The sequence below is a fragment of the Bos taurus genome, chromosome 2 (assembly GCF_002263795.3).
Source record: "Bos taurus isolate L1 Dominette 01449 registration number 42190680 breed Hereford chromosome 2, ARS-UCD2.0, whole genome shotgun sequence".
NCBI classification, from domain to species: domain Eukaryota; kingdom Metazoa; phylum Chordata; class Mammalia; order Artiodactyla; family Bovidae; genus Bos; species Bos taurus.
The window spans coordinates 97,933,646-97,951,590 of record NC_037329.1 but is presented as its reverse complement, the minus strand read 5'-3'; the positions used below and the strand labels follow the sequence as shown (position 1 = coordinate 97,951,590).

At 34.6% G+C, this 17,945-nt stretch overlaps 1 protein-coding gene across 10 annotated transcripts in view; it reads left to right on the top strand.

Annotated features, from left to right (window-relative positions):
• KANSL1L (KAT8 regulatory NSL complex subunit 1 like) overlaps positions 1-17,945 on the top strand; it is a 125,710-nt gene that overhangs the window by 21,065 nt on the left and 86,700 nt on the right. For all 10 annotated transcript variants that reach the window (XM_024981462.2, XM_024981453.2, XM_024981461.2 and 7 more), the window contains one exon: positions 1,649-2,765. In XM_024981462.2, the coding sequence (XP_024837230.1) occupies positions 1,678-2,765 (1,088 nt within the window). In that variant the 5' untranslated portion in view covers positions 1,649-1,677. The remainder of the gene's footprint in view (positions 1-1,648; positions 2,766-17,945) is intronic.

The following is a 17,945-nucleotide window of genomic DNA, read 5'->3' as shown; positions in this document are numbered from 1 at the left end:
TTTAATGTCCATTATCTTATTGTTAAATATGTAGGTTACTTTGAAAGAGTGGTTTTCTCATACAAACACTGATCTCTTATGCACCTTTTCACATTATTGTCAAATTAGCATAAAATTGTGGTTCAGATAGATGTGAGAAGTCTTCTTTACCCACATTCCCATGGCAAGTGATATTTTCAGACTTAAAACTCTCTTTTCAATTTGATTAGAAAACTCATCTCTTGCTTTATTTACATTTCCTTTATTACTGGTATGATTGAGTATATGTTTAATGATCATTTGAATGTCATCATCTCTGAAGTATCTGACTGTTGTAACTTTTGCTTGTTTCTAGGAGTTCTTTATGTATTCTGGATACTAATCCTTTGTTGATATATGTTGCAAATATCTTTTCCTAGTCTGTCACTTTTAACCCTCTGTATAGATTTTTATTCTAATTTCATAAACGTTTTGTGCCTTTTTTTTCCTTTTGATAATTCTTGTTAGTCTTTGCAGAGAATATGATTTTGGTTTTGTGTTTTTAAACAAGAATGAAGGATCGAGAGTTACAGCTAAGTCCGGGGACTTGGCTTATATGAATTTGGCTATTTAAATGGCTACTAACTGTCATGTGTTTTGAGACAGAAATTATAGTGTTATAGTTCCAAAGTATCTTCGAAAATGTGTGATTGTTAATGATATAAAATGTTTTCACTAACTCTTTAATCTTCATAATTTTTAAATTAAGTACTAAATTACCTTTTTTATGTCAGAATATGTAATTTTATACTTTTTACTTGGATAAAATAATATGAAATTTGTTTAATTATGGGATTAATCTTTAGTGTCATCTGTAATATCCCCTACTGTGTTTTCAGGCAGGAGTAAGAGCTTCTGTAATGATAACTGATGAGTATCCATTTGTGAAAAGAAAATAATGATTGCAGATTTTTTTAGAAAAAAAATTTTCACATTGTGGATCAGGCTAGTTTTCACTACATTATTTTTTAGCACCTGTGAAATAATATACTTTTTTTTTTTTTTTTTGGCTGTACCACGAGGCTTGCAGGATCTTAATTCCCTTAGCAGAGATTGAACCCAGGCCCTGGCAGTGAAAACATGAAGTTCTAACCACTGGACCACCAGGGAATTTCCAATTATATACTTTTTTGTTTGTGGTTCAGTTCTGTGTTTTAGTTATTAATACTGTTCAAATTGTGAAGTTTAAATTGAGAAATGAAAATTTTGAACAGTTATATTTTATAAAAATATATTTTTGTTTGGAAATGTGGGATCAAGTCACATTTTCAAGTATGAATCCCAGGATGGATTTTTTTTTTCTTTTGACTATCACTAATCATTGTCAAAAAAATGAAATCTTGAGATATAATTGCATTCACAAATATTTGTCTTTTATGTACTAGGTACAATACATCTTTCATTGAAGTTTTGGGTAGTAGGCCTATAGTCAGAGTAAAGAATAATCCTTATTAAATTCCTTATGAACTAGCAAAGAGCAGAGATAATGTTAGGAGTTGGCAAATTAAGGAAGAGTTTGGTTCCATTCAATACTTTTTAACCAGAGACATTGAAAGCGTTGCCCTTGGTAATAGTATAAGCATAAAACTTTTTTCTTGATATTTGATCTTTTATTTTTATGTTATTTTAGGTTTCCAGTAATTATCTGCAGGATTCGCCATGACCCCGGCTCTGAGGGAGGCAGCAACAAAGGGTATCTGCTTTTCATCTTTACCGAATACCATGGAATCGGACAAGATGCTATGCATGGAAAGTCCAAGGACTGTAGATGAAAAGCTAAAAGGAGACACTTTCTCTCAGATGCTGGGATTTCCAACTTCTGAACCTACTCTTAACACTAATTTTGTGAATTTAAAACATTTTGGCTCCCCTCAGTCTTCAAAACATTACCAGACAGTTCTTTTAATGAGTTCTAACACTACGTTAAATAAATACAATGAGAATTATAAGCAAAAGAAATTAGGGGAACCCAACTGCAATAAGCTGAAAAACATCCTGTGTAATGGCGGCAGTATTCAGCTCAGTAAAATTTGTCATTCTCATTCTGAAGAGTTCATCAAAAAGGAACCTCTGTCAGATACCACAAGTCCATGCGTGACAGATGTACAAATTATTTTGGATTCAAATGTAACCAAAGACACTAATGTAGATAAAGTACAACTGAAAAACTGTAAATGGTACCAAAAGAATGCACTTCTGGATAAAGTTAGTGGTGGTGAGATTAAAAAGGGTTTATTGCACCATGCTCAAAACAAAATTGGACCTGACCACTCATATGTGCCTATTAGTTCCTCCGCTGCTGAAAAGGAGGAGGAAGTGAATGCTCGTTTACTTCAGTGTGTAAGTAAACAGAAAATTTTACTTAGCCAGGCTAGAAGAACTCAGAAACATTTGCAGATGCTCCTGGCAAAGCATGTTGTTAAGCACTATGGTCAACAAATGAAATTTTCTATGAAACATCAGCTCCCCAAAGTAAAGATTTTTCATGAACCTACCACAATTTTGGATAACAGTTTACCTAAATGCACTGAAATTAAGCCAGACATCAACATATTGACTGCAGAGACTAAATTGTGGAATGACACAAAAAATGGCTTTGCACGGTGTACAGCTGCAGAAATCCAAAGATTTGCACTGTCTGCTACAGGCCTGTTGTCTCATGTTGAAGAGGGTCTGGATTCTGATGCAACTGATAGCAGCTCTGATGACGATTTGGATGAGTATACCGTTAGGAAAAATGTATCAGTGTAAGTGCAAAATTATTATTAGACCTTTTACTGTTCTGTGTATAGCAGCAACTTTTTCTTGATTTCAAAATATGTTAAAAGGAAAGCAATTTTCTAAAATCTTAATGCCATAATCTCTAAGTTATAAAACTTTGGTGAACTTTAAAAATGTTTCATTTGTTAAAAATGACTGTGTGAATATATACATACTATTTAAAAATAAGTTACCCAATTGCTCTATCTAGGAAAAACCCTTATAGGAATAGTGAAAAATAATTAGCTGTAAGTATGTGTTTTTTCTGTTCTTCAATGGAATAGGATATAGACAGCTCTTACAATTTTGCTCAAGTAACCTAGCCAAAATGTATGGTTCAAAAAATTTAAAGTCAGAATAGGGAGCCCTCATTGGCTTCAGGAGTCAGTTGGTAGTACGTATAAGCTGACCTGCTACTTAGAAAAAATTTTAGCTATTTACAGACTCATATTCACAGCTGTCAGCTCTGGTCTTTACCAGCTTAGTCAATTTTTGCTAGATTAATCAAAACAAAATTATAATGTCATCTATTAGATAACTATTCAGTGCTTCTTATTTGCTGGACCCTAGTTCGTAGGCAAAATATTCACAGCCTTGATCCTCTTGGGAATCTGCCACAAAGAGTGGTATCTAGATATTTTATGAAACAAAACAAACTTAGAGAAAAATAGTTTTACTCATCATACTATTTTAATACTCCAGAACAGCTCTGGTAGACGTTTCTGGGATGATGGATGTTTTATGTCTGTGTATCCTAGCCACTAGCCCCCTGTGGCTACTGTGCACTTGAAATATGGCCAGTACAACTGAAGAACTAAATTTTTAATTTTATTCAATTTGAATTAGTTTTATTTTAAACAGCTAGATGTAGTTTTTAGTCTAGCTTTCATAGAACCTGTTAATGTCCCTAAATTGATGTGAAATACTGTGTGGTATTTGGGGAGGAAGAAGTTCATCATTTTTATCAAATTTTCAAAGATAAATAAGAATTATTAGAGAATTAGAAGCAGAATACATTAATGTGTGTGTGTGTGAGAGTCGCTCAGTTGTGTCCGACTCTTTGCGACCCCATGGACTGTAGCCCTTCAGGCTCCTCTGTCCATGGGATTTTCCAGGCAAGAATACAGGAGTGGGTTGCCATTTCCTTCTCCAGGGGATCTTCCTGACTCAGAGATTGAACCTGGGTCTCCTGTATTGCAGGCAGATTTTTTACCATCTGAGCTACCAGGGAAGCGAATACATTAATCTTTACTAGTAAACAGAAAGTCAATGTATTAATTTTTCTAGCGAAGAGTAAAATGTAAAACAAAGTGACCATTCCAGGCTTTTAGTGTTCTATTTTCATGATATTTGAAATGTATTTGAATGTGAGAGCTAATAGTTATTGAGGACATGTTTTTTTTTTTAACTGGCATTGTGCTATTTACTTTACATTTGACATTATTATTTAATCCTTTCAACAACCATGGGAGGTAATTTTTGTTATCTTTATTTCACTTAATAAGTGACTTGCCTGTGGTAAAAAAACCAATTAAGTGATGGAGCTAGGCTTCTTGCCCCATGTATATGAAACTTTAAACCTCTGGACTTTCTATGGAACCATGCAGCTTTGTCAACATTATATCAGTGATGCTTATATTATTAAGCCCACGTGTTCTGAAGAAAGCCCAAAAATTTATCAGATTTTCTATTTATAATGCTTTTGAACTAATTCAGTTTAATATTTAGTAGGTAAATGTAGATTATTTACTTTGTTGTTGTTAGAGGTAATGGGCAGGATTTTTTATTATTGAAACATAATTGATATACAGTATTATGTTAGTTTCAGGTATGCTGTATAGTGATTTGACATTTACATACATTTTAAAGTGATCATCACAAAGTCTAGTAACCATCTGTCCACATACAAAGTTATTACAATATTACCAACCATATTCCTTGTGTATTACATCTCCATGCCTTATTTATTTTATAAATGGAGGTTAATCCCCTTCACTTCTTTACCCCACCACCCCACACCCTGCCCTTCTAGATTCCATATATGAAGTCATATGGTATTTGCCTGACTTACTTAGCGTAATACCCTCTAGATTTATCCATATCATTGCATACGGCAAGATTTAATTTTTTATGGTTGAATGATATACCACTGCATGTGTGTGTGTGTTTATGTATAAACCAACTTCTTTCCCCATTCACTTATGGCTGGATACTTAGGTTGCTTCCATATCTTGGCTATTGTAAACAATGCTTCAGTGAACATGTGGGTGCCTATATCTTTTTTGAGTTAGTGTTTTGTTTTCTTTGGATAAATACCATGAAGTGGATTCCTGGATCATATAGTAGTTCTATTTTTAATTTTTTGAGAAACCTCCATACTATTTTTCATAGTGGTTGCACTAATGTACATTCTCACCAAGAATGCACAGGGGTCCTTTTTCTTTGCATCCTTGTAGCACTTGTTATTTCTTGTCTTTTTGATAATAACCATTCTAATGGTACGAGGTGATAGCTCATGGTGGTTTTGATTTGCAGTTCTCTGATTTGCAGTGATGTTGAGCTCTTTTTGATGTACCTGTTGACCATCTGTGTCTGTTTTGAAAAAATGTCTATTTAGATCCTCTGCTTATTTTTTAATCAAGTTTTTTGTTTTTGATGTTGAGTTGTATGAGTTCTTTGTATATTTTGCGTATTAACCCTTCATTAAATATATCATTTACAAATATGTTTCCCCATTCAGTATTCTGCCTTTTGATGTTTTGGTAGTTTCCTTTGCTAAACAACTTAATTTTAAGCAACTCAGGGCAAGTACTACTATTTTCTGTCATTGTATACCCAGTTCCTAGCATTGTCGACTTTTCAGTAGTTTTTTGGTGTTTGTTGAGTGAATGAATGAATTTTTCTGTATTTGTATATGTAGTTGTAAAGCTACAAAAATTGAGGTTAGCAATCTGTAAAATTTCTCTATTTTTTTATCATTTCTCCTTCCATTCTGAAGTTTATCTTTACTTGATTTTTCCTCCTTTTTTCCTTGGTCTGTAGTAACAAACTAGTCACAAGGTGTATTTTATACAGTTTAGAACCAGCATAAGTGTATGTTGAATGGATAAATGAAATATGCCAAAATGTGGACATTTAAATGTCATTATTCTAATATATAGCATTTTAATTTTGATAAGTAAAATTGATAAAACATATTATATTTTCTTAAAATCTTAAATTATATAATTACAAGTGTCTTATTTATTTTTGATTTTTAGTTTATAGTGTGTATAAGAAAAACAAATTCCTTTACTCCATCACTCTCATCAGGAAATTTACCTGTGAAGAGATATGATTGTTTTAGGAAATAGGAAAGTACTCATATTGCCCATTACCAGTTATTTTAAATATATATAATTCATAATGACATTACTGATATACTTTAATAAGACTAGTATGCATTGAACACTTTTTTAGAGTCAGTTTACTTTGAAAATCAAGATAGCAGGACTTTTTTGTAGGTTTGAGATATAATCCTATTTGAATGGAATCCCCCCTCCGTGTTCTGTTCCTTTGTGGAAGGAACACAAGTTCTGGATATACTGTGTTACAATCATGGCTTGCTCTGTGACTGAGCAATGGTTAGGTTATCCTTAACCCACTGAATCAGATTCCTCCTATTTTGGTGTACATTAAAGAGTTCTGGAGATGATTAGATGAAATAATAATGTACCTATATGTAATAAGGCACTGATTTGAGAGCCAATATAGAGTGTCTTATTAAGCGATTTATAGTTTTGGAAAACTGGAGCTTAATATCCCATGGGAAACTTGGGGAAACAGAGTAAAATACATACCTAAGTTAACCATTTGAGAGGCAAAGAAGCTGGAGTATTTATTTATATATGAAATGCATCAGTTACTGAGTTAAGACTATTCCTATTTGTGTTAATTCCAATTCCTTGGCAGTTCTGTTCTGAAAAAGCCTATAAAGCAATGCAAGTGCTGGCATTTGGAAGTCAGGTCTGTGTATGTGAATTGGTAAGTTATGAAGTTATGTGTGTGGGTCACAGACAGAATCTGCTGCAATTATGTTAGCTCTTATCTGGTGGTAAGGGCTTAGAGTTCTGGCTTTCTTTTCCTCCCTCTGGGAAATGATGGTTATTTACTTTCTTCCAAGATGGATGTGGGAAAACTCATAGATTTTTAACACAAACATGTTCTGATCCTCCAAGCTTGTAAGAAAAAAGGAAGAAACATGGTTTCCTGTCTTATTTGAGAAAATCTGCCAATATTTTTCAAATCATTCAACCATCTTTGATGTTGGGAGAAAAATCTCATTAATTTTTCCAACTTAGTTTCCATATACTGAAATTTTCTTTGAGTTGTTTACTTCAGTTTGTAAATTGGCTTTCTTGATAAGGAAATTCTTTTAAACAAAATCAGATATTCACTAAGAAATAAAGGAGTATTGTTGATGCTTGCTTAAAAGCTGTGAGGTGACTCCAGATTGAAAGGAAAAAACAAAGTAGTTTCTTATAGACCCGCAGAAATTGAATACTCAGTTTTCTAAACATTTCCTATTTTGCCAGTAGAAAGGAAAAAAATCAGGTGATGAATGTTCCTTTGAGGAATTTGATAAATAGGAGTATGAACTCAGTGTGACATTCAGAGAGTAAAGAGATGAGTAATACTATATTAATGAATTGCAAATAAGAGTATTTAAAGTTTGTATAATATCACGTTGACAAATTGTTTTTGTATTTATCACCTTTTAAATTCTCCGTACTTTATAAATAGATGGGGAATGTCTGATTCTTTTTTGTTTTATTTTACTTGTATGAGAAACAGAAAAAGTTGAATGGAAGACAGTCCTAGAGAAATTGCAGTGATATTTGAGTGACAGCTTGTGATGAAAGGGAAGTAAAGAGCAGAAATCAAAAAATGTAATTGTGAAACATTATTAGTTACAAAATGGTAAATATTTCATATTGTGGTATAGCACATTGTTGAGGAAAGTAATACTCCAGTTAAAATAAGCTCATTGGTTTGTATTATTTTTTTAACTAATAAAATCCATTTTCAAATAGTGTTAGGTTCACAGCAATATTGAGCAGAAAGCACAGAGAGTTCTGTGTGCTCCCTTCCCCCTCCACACAAACAACTTCCTCCCAGATTGACATCCCCCACTGCAGTGGTGCTGTTTGTTTCAACTGACATTCCCACCATAGCCGTACTATTTGTTTCAGTCAGTGAACCTCCAAAGACACATCAATATTGCCCAAAGTCCACAGTTCAATATAGGGTTTACCCTTGGTGGTGTACATTCTATGGGTTTGGACAAAATTGTTAATGATACATATCCATCACTGTAGTATCACACAGAATGGTTTTACTACCCTCATAAATCCTCTTTGTTCTGTCTGTTCATCCTTTCTTCCCTCATAACCCCTGACAACCACTAATCTTACTACCTCCGTAGTTTTGCCTTTTTCAGAAAGTCATATAGTTGGAATGATATAGTTGGAAAGTCATATAGTTGGAACTGAGTATTCAATTTCTGCAGGTCTATAAGAAAGGCAGTGTGTAGCCTTTGCAGATTGGCTTCTTAGTACTAGGCACTTAAGTTTTTCCCATATTTTCCTGGCTTGATAACTCATTTCTTTCTAGCACTGAATAATATTCCACTGTCTGCATATAACCACAGTTTATTTAATCCATTCACTTGTTGAAAGATGTCTCAGTTGCTTCTAGGTTTTGGAAGTTATGAATAAAGCTGCTATAAACATCTGCATGCTGGTTTTTGTATGGACATACATTTTCAGTTCATTTGGGTAGATGCCAAGGAGTCCAATTGCTGGATTATATGGTAAGAGTATGTTTAGTTTTGTAAACAAACTGCCAAACTGTTTGCCAAAGTAGCTGTAATACTTTGCATTCCAGCCCACAATGAATGAGAATTCCTATTGCTCCACATCTTCGCCAGCATTTGATGTTGTCAGTGTTTTGGATATTGGCTATTGTAATAGATGTGTAGTGGTATATTATTGTTGTTTTAATTAGTAATTCCCAAGTGACATAGGATGTTGAATATCTTTTCATATGCCTACTTATATATATCTTCTTTGGTGATGTGTCTATTCAAGTCTTTTGCCTACTTTTTAACTGCATTGACTTTTATGAGTTCTTCATATGTTTCAAATAACAGTCTTTTATTATATATGTCTTTTCCAAGTGTTTTCTCCCAGTCTATGGCTTGTTTTCGCATTCTCTTTCAAGTGTCTTTTACAGAGGAGTTTTTAACTTTAATGAAGTCTAGCTCATCAATTATTTCTTTCATGGATCATGCCTTTGATGTGTCTAAGTGTCATCACCATATGCAAAGTCATCTAGATTTTCTCCTAAGTTATCTTCTTGGAATTTTATAGTTTGTGTTTTATATTTATGATCAATTTTGAGTTAATTCTTGGAAAGAGTATAAGGTGCATGTCTAGATTCATTTTTTTTTCCATGTGAAATGTCTAGGTTTTCCAACACTATATATTGAAAAGATTGCTCTTTCTCTGCTGTGTTGCCTTCACTTCTTGTCAAAGATCAGTTGACTGTATTTATGTGGATTTATTTGGGGACTCTGTATCAGGTTCTGTTAATCTATTTATCTGTTCTTTTGCTAAAATGACACTGTCTTGATTACTGTAGCTTATATTAAGTCTTGAATATGGATTATTTCAGTCCTCTGACTTGGCTCTTCTCCTTTAATATTGTGTTGGCTATCTTGGGTCTTTTGCCTCTCCATATAAACTTTAGAATCATTTTATTCATTTCCACAAAACAGCTTGCTGGGATTTTGATTAGGATTGCATGGAATCTATAGAGCAAGTTTGGGAAAAAATGGCATATTAAAAATATTGATTCTTCCTATCATTGAATATGGAATATCTCTCTAGTTTTTTAGTTCTTTTTTGATAACTTTAATCATAGTTTTGTTGTATTTCCTCATGTAGATCATATATACTTTTTGTAAGATTTATACTTAAGAACGCACTGGTCATAGCAAACACTCTCTTCCAACAAAACAAGAGAAGACTCTACACATGGACATCACCAGATGGCCAACACCGAAATCAGATTGATTATATTCTTTGCAGCCAGAGATGGAGAAGCTCTATACAGTCAGCAAAAACAAGACCAGGACCTGACTGTGGCTCAGATCATAAACACCTTATTGCCAAATTCGGACTTAAATTTAAGAAAGTAGGGAAAACCACTAGACCATTCAGGTATGACCTAAATCAAATCCCTTATGATTATACAGTGGAAGTGAGAAATAGATTTAAGGGACTAGATCTGATAGATAGAGTGCATGATGAACTATGGATGGAAGTTTGTGACATTGTACAGGAGACAGGGATCAAGACCATCCCCAAGAAAAAGAAATGCAAAAAAGAAAACTGGCTGTCTGAGGAGGCCTTACAAATACTTGTGAAAAGAAGAGAAACCAAAAGCAAAGGAGAAAAGGAAAGATATACCCATTTCAATGCAGAGTTCAAAAGAATAGCAAGCAGAGATAAGAAAGCCTTCCTCAGTGATCAGTGCAAAGAAATAGAGGAAAACAATAAAATGGGAAAGACTAGAGATCTCTTCAAGAAAATTAGAGATACCAAAGGAACATTTCATGTACAGATGGGCTCAACAAAGGACAGAAATGGTATGGACCTAACAGAAGAAGATATTAAGAAGAGATGGCAAGAATACACAGAAGAACTGTACAAAAAAGATCTTCATGACCTGGATAATCACAATGGTGTGATCACTCACCTAGAGCCAGACATCCTGGAATGTGAAGTCAAGTGGGCCTTAGAAAGCATCACTATGAACAAAGCTAGTGGAGGTGATGGAATTCCGGTTGAGCTATTTCAAATCCTGAAAGATGATGCTGTGAAAGTGCTGTACTCAATATGCCAGCAAATTTGGAAAACTCAGCAGTGGCCACAGGACTGGAAAGGTCAGTTTTCATTCCAATCCCAAAGAAAGACAATGCCAAAGAATGCTCAAACTACCGCACAATTGTACTCATCTCACACGCTAATAAAGTAATGCTTAAAATTCTCCAAGCCAGGTTTCAGCAATATGTGAACTGTGAAAATCCAGATGTTCAAGGTGGTTTTAGAAAAGGCAGAGGATCCAGACATCAAATTGCAAACATCCACTGGATCACTGAAAAAGGAAGAGAGTTCCAGAAAAACATCTACTTCTGCTTTATTGACTATGCCAAAGCCTTTGACTGTGTGGATCACAACAAACTGGAAAATTCTGAAAGAGATGGGAATACCAGACCACCTGACCTGCCTCTTGAGAAATCTCTATGCAGGTCAAGAAGCAACAGTTAGAACTGGACATGGAGCAACAGACTGGTTTCAAATAGGAAAAGGAGTACATCAAGGCTGTATATTGTCACCCTGCTTATTTAACTTATATGTAGAGTACATCAGGAGAAACGCTGGGCTGGATGAAGCACAAGCTGGAATCAGGATTGCCAGGAGAAATATCAATAACCTCAGATATGCAGATGACACCACCCTTATGGCAGAAAGCAAAGAAGAACTAAAGATCTTCTTGATGAAAGTGAAAGAGGAGAATGAAAAAGTTGGCTTAAAGCTCAACATTCAAAAAACTAAGATCATGGTATCCAGTCTCATCACTTCATGGGAAATAGATGGGGAAACAGTGGAAACAATGGCTGAGTATTTTTTGGGGCTCCAAAATCACTGCTGATGGTGATTGCAGCCATGAAATTAAAAGACACTTACTCCTTGGAAGGAAAGTTATGACCAACCTAGATAGCATATTAAAAAGCAGAGACATTACTTTGTCAACAAAGGTCTGTCTAGTCAAGGCTATGGTTTTTTCCTGTAGTTATGTGTGGATGTGAGAGTTGGACTGTAAAGAAAGCTGAGTGCCAAAGAATTGATGCTTTTGAACTATGGTGTTGTAGATGACTCTTGAGAGTCCCTTGGACTGCAAGGCAATCCACCCAGTCCATCCTAAAGAGGATCAGTCCTGGGTGTTCACTGGAAGGACTAATGTTGAAGATGGAACTCCAGTAGTTTGGCCACCTGATGCAAAGAGCTGACTCATTTGAAAAGACCCTGATGCTGGGAAAGATTGAAGGCGGGAGGAGACGACAGAGGATGAGATGGTTGGATGCCATCACCGACTCAGTGGACATGAGTTTGGTTAAACTCTGGGAGTTGGTGATGTTCAGGGAAGCCTGGCATGCTGCAGACCATGGGGTCACAAAGAGTCGGACATGACTGAGCGACTGAACTGAACTGTTTTCATTTTTGGAGGTGCTAATGTAAATAGTAATGTGTTTTTAATTCAAATTCTGCCCCTTCATTTCTAGTATATGAGATAACAGTTGACTTTTTATATCAACTTTGTATCCTGCAACCTTGTTATAATTGCGTATTAGTTGTAGGCTTTTAAAACATGATTCTTTTGGATTTTTCCCTTAAATAACCATGTCATCTGTGAACAGTTTTATTTCTTCCTTACAAACCTATGTATCTTTTATTTCCTTATTTTATTGCATTAGCTATAATTTCCAGTACCCAGTGTTGAGAAGGAGAGATGAGGGAATATCTTGTCTTGTTTCAGATCTTAATGGGAAAGGTTCTCATGTCTTATAATTTAGTATGATGTAGCTGTAGTTTTTTGGTAGACAGTTTTAATCAAGAGAAGAAATTCCCTCTATTCCTAGTTTACTTTGAGTTTTCATTGTTTGTGTTGTACTTTCTGAAATGCTATTTGTGCAACTATTGATATGTTCCTGTGATTGTTTTCTTTTTGATGTGATATGATATAATGATGTGATAATGATATGATCATGTTGATGTGATGGATCACATTAATTGATTTTGAATTTGAACCAGTTTTGCATACTGGAATAAATCCCACTTGTTTATGGTATTTAAGTCTTTTTATACATTGTTAAATTCAATTTACTAATATTTTGAGGTTCTTTGTGTTTATTTTCATGAGATTGTAGACGTCTTGTAATAACTTTATCTGGTTTTAGGGTAATGCTTGCTTCATAGATGAGTTAGGAAATAGTTCCTCTGCTTCTATCTTCTGAAATAATTTCTAGAGAATTGGTAAAATTTCTTTAAATTTTTGGTAGAAATTGTCAGTGAACTCATTTGGACCTGGCGGTTTCTGCTTTGGGCAGTTATTAATTATTGATTTAATTTCTTTAGCAGATACAGTCCCATTCATATTGTTTATTTCTTCTTTTTTTGCAATTTGGCAGATTGTACTTTTCAAGGAATTGGCCCATTTTCTCTAGGTTATCAAATTAGTGGACTTAGATTTTGTGTTTTCAGTCTCATTTGATTTCTGCTCTGATTTTTATTATTCCTTGTACTTACTTTGGATTGCATTTGCTCTTCCTTTTCTAGTTTCCTAAAGTGGAGCTTAGACAGTTGATTTTTAGATCTCTCTTATTTTCCAATATGTGAATTTAATGCTGTATATTCTGTTTTTCTCTTATGCTATTCACTGTAAGCAATGTTTCCACTGTATCCCACAATTTTTTTGTTTTTCTTTAATTTTTATTTGGAGAAGGCAGTGGCACCCCACTCCAGTACTCTTGCCTGGAAAATCCCATGGACGGAGGAGCCTTATATTTTTAATTACAAAAGTGATAATATCCCACAAGTTTTGATGACTTGTATTTGCATTTTCAGTTTGTTCATAGCATTTTAAAATTTCTAATGAGGTTTCTTCTTTGTTCACATGTTAATTAGAAGTGTGTTGTTTAATCTCCAAGTATTTTGAGATTTTCCAGTTAACCTTTCTGTTAATGATTTCTCATTTAATTCCTTTGTGGCCTAAGAGCAGACATTATATAATTTCTGTTTTTTTTAAACTTGTTGAAGTGTGTTTTATGACCCAGAATGTGATCTCTTTTGGTGAATATTTAATGTTAGCTTGAGAAGAATGTGTAATCTGCTATTGTTGGGTGAAGTAGGATATAGATATCAATTATATCCAGCTATTAGTAATTACTGGTGCTGTTGAGTTCACCTCTGTCTTTACTGATTTTCTGCCTGTTGAATCAATGCATTTCTGATAGAGGGAATGTTAAAGTCTCTGATTATAGTAGTGGATTTATCTATTTCTTCTTGCAATCGTCCGTCAGTTTTGCCTCACAGAGTGATATGGGTTTGTTGTTCTTGTTGTTAGCATTGAATATGCATTGAAGATTGTTACCTTCTCAAGGTATTATTATTATCTAATACCCCTCTTTATTCATGATAACATTCTTGCTGTGAAGTTTGTCCTGTCTGAAATTAACATAGCTACTCCTACTTTCTCTGTTTAATATATTTATTTATGACATTTACTTCTTTTGGCTGCACTGGGTCTTGTTGCTGCCCTTGGGCGTCCCCCTAGTGGCCGCGAGCGAGGTTCCTGTCTGTCTGTGGTGCGTGCGTTTCTCACTGTGGTGGCCTCTGTTGTTGTGGAGCGCAAGCTCAGTAGTTGTGGCCCACGGACTTAGTTGCCTGGCAGCATGTGAGATCTTCTCGAAACAGGGATCAAACCTTTGTCCCCTACATTGGCAGGCGGACTCCCAACCACTGAATCACCAAGGAAGTCCCTCTGACTTTCTTTTGTTTAGTGTTAGCATAGCCTAACTTTCTCTCTCTCTTCAGTTTAGTTTTTTGTTTTGTTTTGTTTTTAGTATAGCAGTTATTTATTAGTGAGATTAGTGGTTACAATTCTCCCTTGGACCTGTTGGCCTTACACACACACACACACACAGACAAAAACCTTTTTTAAAAATTGAATTATAATTGATTTACAATGTTGTGTTACTTTCAAGTGTGCATATATATGTCAAGTGTGTATATATATATATAAAAGATTATTTTCCATTATAGGTTGTTATATAGGAATGTTATAGATTGTACCTTGAAAGGTACAGTCTACCAAATTGCAAACAAGAAGGAATAAGCAACCTTAATAGGACTGTTAATATATTGTTAACTTAAGATACCCAGTATAGTTCCCTGTGCTATGCAGTAGGTCCTTGTTGTTTACCCATGCGGTAGCAGAGAGTCAGACACAACTGAGCAACTGACCTGAGTGTATATATGTTAATCCCAAACTCCCAGTTATCTCCCTGCCCCATTGCTGTTCCATTTGGTAACCATAACATTGTTTTCTGTATAAGTCCATTTCTGTTTTGTAAATAAGTTCATTTGTATTGTATTTTAAGGTTCCACATATAAGGGATATCCTATGATATTTGTCTTGCTTTGTCTGACTTCACTTAATATGATAATCTCTAGGTCCATCCTTGTTGCTGCAGATGGCAGTATTTTAATTCTTTTTATGATTGGGTAATATTCTGTTGTTTGTGTGCATGTATAGGTGTGTGTGTGTGTAGGGGGGTCTTATTTATTCATTAATCTGTTGATGTTACTTCCATATCTTGGCTATTTTAAATAGTGCTGCTATGAATACTGGGTGCATATATCTTTTCAAATGAAAATTTTCTCTGCATATATGCCCAGGAGTGAAATTTCAGGATCAAATGGTAGCTCTGTTTTTAGTTTTTAAGGATCTTACATACTGTCCTCCATAGTGACTGCCCCAATTTATATTCCCACCAACCATGCAGAAGACTTCCTGTTTCTCCACATCCTCTCCAGTGTTTATTATTCATAGACTTTTTAATGATGGCCATTCTGATTGGTGTGTGTGACACCTCATTGTAATTTTGATTTGCATTTCTTTAATTAGTGATATTAAGCATCAGTTCGTATGCCAGTTAGCAGGCACATTTGTATGTCTTCTTTGGGGCTTCCCTGGTAGCTCAGTGGTAAAGAATCTGCCTGCCAATGCAGGAAGTTTGATCCCTGGGTTGGGATGATGCCCTGAAGAAGGAAATGACAACCCACTCCAGTATTCTTGCCTGGAAATCCAGTGGATGGAAGAGCCTGGTGGGCTACAGTTCATGGGGTCCCAAAAGAGTTGGACATGACATGACTTAGCAACTAAACAGTCTTTGGAGGAATGTCTATTTAGGTCTTATGCCTATTTTTTGATTTTTTTTTTTTTTTTTTGGACATTAAGCTGTATGAGCCATTTGTATAATTTGGAAAATTAACCCCTTGTTGGTAGCATCATTTGCAAACATTTTCTCTCAGTCCGTAGTTTGTCTTTTTGTGTTGTTTATGATTTCCTTTGCTGTGCAAAAGCTTTTAAGTTTAATTAAGTCCCATTTTTTTTTTCTATTTCCATAACTCTAGGAGACAGATTGAAAAAGATACTGTTGTGAATTGTCTCAAAGAGTGTTCTGCTTATATTTTCCTCTAAGAATTTTATAGTATCTAGTCTTACATTTAGGTCTTCAACCCATTTTGAGTTTATTTTTGTATATCATGTTAGAGAATTTTCTTATTTCATTCTTTTACTTGTGGTTGTCCAGTTTTCCCAGCACCATTTATTGAAGGGACTGTCTTTTCTCCATTGTGTATTTTTGCCTCCTTTGTATAGACTGACCATTAGTGCATGGGTTCACTTCTGGGTGTTCTATCCTAGTCCATTGATCTATGTGTCTGTTTTTGTGCCAGAATCACACTGTTTTGATTACTATAGCTTTGTGGTTTAGTCTGAAGTCAGGGAGCCTGATTCCTTCAGCTATATTCTTCTTAAAATCGCCTTGGTTATTTGGGGTCTTTGTGTTTCCATACAAACTTCAAAATGTTTTGTTCTAGTTCTGTGAAATATGCCATTGGTAATTTGCCAGGGATTGCACTGAATCTGTAGATTGCCTTGTGGTATGGCCAATTTTAACAATATTGATTCTTCCAATCCAAGAACATAGTGTATCTTTCCATCTGTTTGTGCCATCTTCAGTTTCTTTCACTCAGAGTCTTACAGTGTTCAGAATATAGGTATTTTACTACTTTAGGTAGGTTTATTCATAAGTATTCTTTTTGATGCAATGGTAAATGGGCTTGTTTCCTTACTTTCTCTTTTAGAATATAGAAATGCAACAGATTACTGTGTATTAATTTTGTATCCTGCAACATTACCAGATTCATTGATGAGCTCTAGTAGTTTCCTGGTAGTGTCTTTGGAATTTTCTATATATAGCATCATGTCATCTGCAAACACTGAGAGTTTTACTTCTTGTTTTCCAGTTTGGATTCCTTTTATTACTTTTTCTTCTCTGATTATTGTGACCAGGACTTCCAAAATTATGTTAAAGTAGTGAGAGTTGGCATTCCTGTCTTATTCCTGATCTTAGAGGAAATGCTTTCAGCCTTTCATCATTGAGTATGACATTAGCTCTGGACTTATCATATAGGCCGTTATTATATTGAGGTCAGTTCCTTCTAAGCCTAATTACTGAAAAGTTTTTTATCATAAATGAATTTTGTTACAAACTTCCTTTGCATCTGTTGAAATGATCATATGATTTTTATTCTTCACTTTGTTCGTGCAGTTTTGAACTTTTGTGGATAGTGAAAAATCTTGCATCCCAGGGATAAATCCCACTTGATTATGGTGTATGATCCTTTTACTGTATTGTTGGATTTGGTTTGCTAGTATTTTTTTTTTTTTTTGAGGATTTTTCATCTATTTTCTTCAGTGAAATTGGCCTATAATTTTCTCCTTTTGTGATATCTTTGTCCAGTTTTAGTATTAAGGCAATAGTGGCCTCAGAGAGTGAATTCAGAAAGTGTCCCTTCGTTTGTGATTTTTTTTTTTTAATAGTTTGAAAATGTTTGGTAGAATTCACCTGTGAAGCCATCTTGTCCCAAACTTTTGCTTTTGGTAGTTTTAATTACTAATTCAACGTCATCACTGGTAATTGGTCTGTTCATATTTTGTTTTTTTCTGGTTCAGTGTTGGGAGATTGTACCTTTCTAAGAATGTATCCATTTCTTCTAGGTTGTACATTTTATTGGTATATAGTTGTTCATCATAGGCTCTTATGATCCATTCTGCTTCTATGGTATCAGTTATAACTGCTTTTTATTCGTGATTGTATTAATTTGGGCCTTCTCCCTTTTTTTTCTTGATGAGTCTGGGTAAAGGTTTATAAATTTTATCTTTTCAAAGAACCAGCTTGTAGTTTCATTGATCTTTTCTATTTTTTCTTTTAG